Source organism: Juglans microcarpa x Juglans regia, chromosome 2S, assembly GCF_004785595.1.
Source record: "Juglans microcarpa x Juglans regia isolate MS1-56 chromosome 2S, Jm3101_v1.0, whole genome shotgun sequence".
Classification (NCBI taxonomy): Eukaryota; Viridiplantae; Streptophyta; class Magnoliopsida; order Fagales; family Juglandaceae; genus Juglans; species Juglans microcarpa x Juglans regia.
Genome location: NC_054597.1, coordinates 28,748,891 through 28,755,226, shown reverse-complemented (window position 1 = coordinate 28,755,226; position 6,336 = coordinate 28,748,891). Strand labels below are relative to the sequence as shown.

General features: G+C 37.3%; 1 protein-coding gene across 4 annotated transcripts; it reads left to right on the top strand.

Annotated features, from left to right (window-relative positions):
* Positions 1-1,422: 1,422 nt before the first annotated feature.
* Positions 1,423-4,790, top strand: LOC121253075 (sugar transport protein 14-like). 4 transcript variants are annotated; one of them, XM_041152969.1, is made up of 5 exons: positions 1,423-1,522; positions 1,754-2,054; positions 3,068-3,390; positions 3,504-4,133; positions 4,222-4,790. In XM_041152969.1, exons 2-5 carry the CDS (start codon positions 1,913-1,915, stop codon positions 4,660-4,662), a joined length of 1,536 nt encoding a protein of 511 aa, XP_041008903.1. In that variant the 5' UTR covers positions 1,423-1,522; positions 1,754-1,912; the 3' UTR covers positions 4,663-4,790. The 4 variants fall into 4 exon arrangements, with proteins under 4 accessions (XP_041008903.1, XP_041008902.1, XP_041008901.1 ...); XM_041152968.1 differs by having other exon boundaries at positions 1,435-1,522; positions 1,792-2,054; XM_041152967.1 differs by having other exon boundaries at positions 1,442-1,522; positions 1,848-2,054.
* The last annotated feature ends 1,546 nt before the right edge of the window (positions 4,791-6,336 follow it).

Here is a 6,336-nt window from a genome sequence, read left to right as displayed (position 1 = left end):
GTTTAAAATATCTATTATTACATGCCAATTCAACACGAAAATCATTTTCAAATGATCTCTCCCAGAACAACTTAACACAAAGTACTAAATAAAGAAAAAAAAATCCATGTTTTGGCTGAGACTTATCCCTTTCCTATTTCTGTTATGCAAAATCGAAGCTTTCTTATGCTTCTTTGTTCTTCCTCTTCTCGCACCTTGAATCTGCAAGCTTGAATCGGCAAGCTAGAGTGGCTCGCAAAGCCACACTTCCAAACAACTCACCACCATCTTTCAAACAATCTCAAGAAGGATTACCCACAGAACAACTTGAATAACCCTTGATTTTTTTTCTTATTTCTAGAGGAAGGAGTAATAGAATAGAGTAGAAAGAAAACGTACAAATTGCCTGAGAAATAAGTTACAAATGAAAATGAAAGAAAAATCAAAATAAGAGACTAAGAAGAAGTAGAAGAAGAAAATTTTGGGTAGCAGAGGTGATGTGGAAATAAGAAGGAGAGAATACAGTGTAATGAGGCAAAGATTACACAAAAAATAAGTCTGGGAGGAAATTTATCAGAAAGCATTTTGTGGATAAAAACAATGGGCTTCAGTGGAAGGGGAGAGGGTTTTTACTAGGGAGGAATTTTGTTCTCTATAGACAATCATATGCTATATGTAATGGAAGAGCTATATGGCAAAACTCATTGGGGGCTTATTTGAGGAAAAGCAGATGGACAGTTGGAAAGTTTTTCTCAAAATCTTAACCTACTCTTACAAAAGCAAATCAAATCATATTATATCAATTATACTAAAGTGCGAATACAAGTTTTGTTTTTATTATTTTTTGTTTATGGATTCTTGGCTATGTTTTGGGTTGAGTGGGAGCTCGTTTAGTTAGTGAGATGAGATGAGTTGAATAAAATATTATTTTTTAATATTATTATTATTTTAAAATTTTAAAAAAATTAAATTATTTATTATATTTTATATAAAAATTTATAATAATAAAGTAAGATATTTCTATATCCAATCCTATAACGCCAATGCTCCACTTGCGGTCATGTGGGTGAGGGCCCAAAAGGTGGTATTGAAGTAGGGGACAAACAAAGCTGAGTACGCAGGAGAACAAACCCAATCAAGTTGGCGATAATATAATCAAATTAATAAATAAACAAAAACGGATAAGATTGCCATTTCAGAGAATCCCTAAAAAATAGGAAACTCAGAGGAGACTGATTCAAAAGTGTGCTCTTATTCTCTATCCCTGTGCACCTAAACCGTAGTTAATTTGCTAATACAGTTGAAATCAAACTAGCTGTCAAACCCTTCCTTTCCGCAACATTTAAATATATATATATATATTTTTTTTTTGTTGATATCTGCCCACAAATATCCTGTGTGACCCACAGTTAAGCTGTATATTATGAACAAGAGAACAGCAAACGCATGACTATAAATTTATATAGTTAGTAGCTCTGAGGAGCCGTACAATACAAAGCAGTGGTGTTCTTCTTCATACAGAAGAGAAGAAGAGATCATCCAGGTAATGTTCCAGCAAGATTCAATACATGGAATGAATAAAACTATGCTAAAATAATGTAAAATAGTCAATAATCTATTGCAAAAAGTCATCATCTCATTGTTTCTACTTCTTTTGTTTTATGCGTAAATATTTTAAAGTATTGATGTTTGAAACTTTTGAATACTGACATCATTGATCTTTGTTTCTTTCTTCCGCCTGACTTCTTTGGGTTGACTCTGGCTACTAGTATAGCCTCCTTTCTCACAGTAGTGTTTTACCCTGGTTGCTAGTTCATTATAAAGGGCAGTGGTGTCTATATATTCTGAATTTTCGGATCGTATTTCAGCTTCACACACAGAGAGAGAGAGAGAGAGAGAGAGAGAGAGAGGTGCTAGGGGGGAGCTTTGAGATATGGCAGGGGGAGCATTTGAAGATCCAGGCACACTTAAGAGGGCCCATCTGTATGAGTACAGGATTACTGCATATTTCATATATGCATGCATTGTTGCAGCTCTTGGAGGTTCTCTCTTTGGCTATGATCTTGGCGTTTCAGGTGAGTTTTTCATTGGGTTTTTTTTACCATCAATGTTAATTCTTCTTCTGCCTGTATTTTTTCTGGGAAATTTGGGGTATTTCCACTCATGAATATCAGCAAATTCTGTGATCTGGGTTTATATGATTTACGTTTTCATTTATTAATATGATGCCTACCTTCTATTTTTATCAAAAAAGAAAAACATTTAGCTATACTATCTAAATAAAAAATCAGCATCATCTTTATAATTATCATCATCGTTGTCGATGTTCATTTGAAATCTTGAATGGATTTCTGAGATTTGGGGAGAAGTTGAAGATTTCCGAAGCTATTGTAAAGGAAAAAGTGGAACAGATGTGAGGACAAAATTCGCGACCTTTTTGGTGTTCGACAAGGCAGGACATTAGAAAAATTATTGGAAGTTGGAACACAGAGGAAGTATATCTTGTGGAATCTATTTTCCAGAAAAGTAGGTTTGGGTTAGCAGGTTCATGATATGCAACACCTCCAAACTAGTTCATCTACCAAGTCTCATTTCCCTTTCGTGCTTTCTTTTTAACTAAAAGCAACAGAAGCCTCAAAAGAGCCCTTTTTTCCACCTATATTATTCCTCCCTGTTGTGTTGTAAGCCAACAAACTCTTGTGTATGTGACTGCCATTTTACATTTTCCTATTTATTTAAATAAATAAAGCAGAGAGAGAAAAGAAAATAAAAGAAACTTCAATATTTGATTCGAAAAGTTTCTTTAAGGCTACGTTTGATGAATGCTGAGGTAATTTTGGATGATATGTGAATAATAATGAAAAGTAATGATTAGTTGTGAATAGTAATAAACTGTTTGTAGATGACTACTTCACGTACCAAACACAGCGTAAAAATTCTTGAAATTGTTGAGAATATTTGTGAGATGAGATTTTTTTTTTTTTCTTTTTTGAGTTTCTTCTGTGAAGAAAGAGACTATTTTTATAATATTCATGTTTAGCTAAAAATAGAATATCATTAAGAATTGAACTTTGTATGCTAATAACAGGTGGAGTGACTTCCATGGATGACTTCCTAAAGGAATTCTTCCCAAAAGTGTACAGAAGAAAGCAGCAGCATCTGAACGAAACCGATTACTGTAAATATGACAGCCAGATCCTCACACTGTTTACCTCCTCGCTATATTTTGCTGGCCTCATCTCTACGTTTGGGGCATCCTACGTATCCAGAAAATGGGGGAGAAGAGGCAGCATCCTAGTTGGAGCAATCAGCTTCTTTCTAGGAGCAGTACTCAATGCAGCTGCCGTGAACATTTCGATGTTGATCATTGGGCGAATCCTCCTTGGTGTTGGCATTGGATTTGGAAACCAAGTGAGACTGCTTGTCAACAACTAAGAAAGAAACTAAAATATAAAAAATAAAAGTAAAAATTTGCAGCAACTCCTGATCATGCACTTACTGCTTTTGTTGTCCTAATGTTGCAGGCAGTTCCCTTGTATCTTTCAGAGATGGCTCCTGCAAAGATCAGAGGAGCGATTAACCAACTGTTCCAATTGACTACCTGCTTAGGGATTCTGATAGCAAACTTCATAAACTATGGTACAGAAAAGATCCATCCATGGGGGTGGAGATTATCTCTTGGTTTGGCTACGGTCCCAGCAACTTTAATGTTTATAGGGGGTCTTTTCCTTCCCGAGACTCCCAACAGTCTTGTAGAACAGGGCAAACTAGAAGAAGGAAGAAGGGTATTGGAGAAAGTGAGAGGCACCACAAAAGTTGATGCTGAGTTTGCCGATCTTATTGATGCAAGCAATGCAGCAAGAGCTGTAAAACATCCATTCAGGAATCTGCTCGAAAAGAGGAACCGTCCCCAATTGGTAATAGGGGCTTTGGGTATCCCAGCCTTTCAACAGCTCACTGGAATGAACTCCATACTCTTCTATGCTCCTGTCATATTCCAAAGCTTGGGTTTTGGCTCAGGGGCATCTCTGTATTCATCCATTTTCACCAGTGGAGCGCTTGTTGTTGGTGCACTCATGTCAATGGCATTTGTGGATAAATTTGGCAGAAGAGCTTTCTTTTTGGAAGCTGGCTGCGAAATGATATTTTGCATGGTAATTGCATTTTCAGCCTCTGGTTCTCAAAAATATTTTAACAATACTTTACTGCGTTGAGTACTTACCATCTCTATTTGATCTGTAGGTGGCTGTGGCCATAACTCTGGCCTTAAAGTTTGGTCAAGGAGAAACACTCCCAAAAGGAATTGGAATCTTTCTTGTCATTGTGATATGCTTGTTTGTCTTGGCTTATGGAAGATCTTGGGGCCCTCTGGGTTGGCTAGTACCAAGTGAAATCTTCCCATTAGAGACAAGGTCGGCTGGTCAGAGTGTTGTGGTCTGTGTGAACCTCTTCTTCACGGCATTGATAGCACAGTGTTTCCTTGCGTCACTGTGTCATCTGAGATATGGGATTTTCTTGCTGTTCGGAGGATTAATCATCATCATGAGCAGCTTCATTTTCTTCCTCTTGCCAGAAACAAAGCAAGTTCCAATTGAGGAAGTCTATCTTCTCTGGAAAACTCACTGGTTCTGGAAGAACATAGTAGGAGAAAGGGACCAAACTGGTGACCTGGATAGGACATAAACGTTGCAAGTTTAGAATCAATCCCTAACAGAAGAATCTATGGATTTAATTATTGCAAATTGTTTTGTGCTTGTATATTGTACTGGATTAGTGAAGTTTCAATCAGCAAATAGCAAAAGCATTTGCACAACATGTGGGCAGTGCAAACTTAGAGATCAATAAAGTTGATGCAAAATAAGATATCGGATGGCGGAATGCAGGTGGAAACTGGAATGGAATGAGTCATATCTTTCTGAGTTTCTAATCATATTTTGTTCTTTAAAAAAATAAATCTGGATTGAGCAACAAAGTTTTGCAAAAGACAACAGCAATCCCAGAAAGGTTGACTCGCATCATGCTTAAGCATGTTCATCCACTCTCAAAACTTCTTGATGAAATCCATCAAAATCTGTCTTCTGATATTAGAACTTTTCTTTCTCACTTCTTACTGAGGAAACTATCGTGTTCTCCAACACTTCCAAAACCCCTGCATCTCGCTCCTCGAACTTTGGCACATCTACCTTCTAGGTCAATGCCTACAAGCAGAACCAGGGATAACAGACTGCAAAAGGGCAATTGCCCTTTGATTAAAAAAAAAAATTCAATCATCCCCCAGACAGGAATCGTCTAACACAACTGCACTACCGTTATCAACAGCTTGCTCTGATTTGTTGAGACGTTGAACCACTTTTGAAACATCTAGCAGATTATCGTGAGTAATAGGACCCACTATGTGGGCTTCCACCCTACTTCCAGTGTCCCCAGCAGTTCCTGCATTGAAGTAACATCCAACTGCTGTTGTCTGCAGTCCTCCGTGAGAGAAACATTTATTACTCAACACAGCCCGAGAATCCAATATGGATGCACCCTACTTCCGGAATTATTGCTTACAGGTTCTGACTATTAAGGAAATAGATGCTGCAGCACATGAGGACCAACACTCTGCTCCACAACGTGTGAAGAAAAAGGGTCACTATGGCTGAGCACACTCCACTCCAGCTGGAAAGCTTTTTGGACAGACTCTATGTTCGTGTGGTCCCAACTGTGGTCCTAATATTTGTATTACTTTTTCTCTTTGATGTTTTCAATAAATAGGACCCGAATGGTCACTGTAAAATGTGTAAGAAAAAATGAAGCATACTCTGTATAACAATATTACTCAAAGAGGAATTCTTTCAAACATGTTATCTGCATCCCTGCTACTTTTCCTTTCTCATGCTATCAGAGCTTCATAAAGCTCACGCTACCTCCCTCTTCTTCTTTACAGAAACCAAAAATGGCCACTCACGACACAACATCAGAACCAACGTTCTCCTCCTCAAATCCCACCCTTAACACCTCCATTTTAAATTCGGCCTCTAACCATCAAACCCATGTTCTTGAGTGTACCACCTCACGAGATGTTTGGAACACTCTCCAAAGTCTGCATGCAGCACAGTCCTCTGCTCATATAGTCCAAATTCAATATCAGTTGGCTACCCTCAAGAAGGGCTCAGAGTTTATTTCCGACTAGAAAAATGTAACTTGGAATATGCTAGACCTCCCGCTGGAGCTTTCCGCTGGGGTCTAGCAGTATATTTTATTTAAGTTATTTTTTTTAATAATTTTAAATATTTTAAAAAAATAAAAAATATATAATATTATTAAAAAATATTTTCTTAATTATGAAGTTTTTATTTTACTTCGTGATTAAAG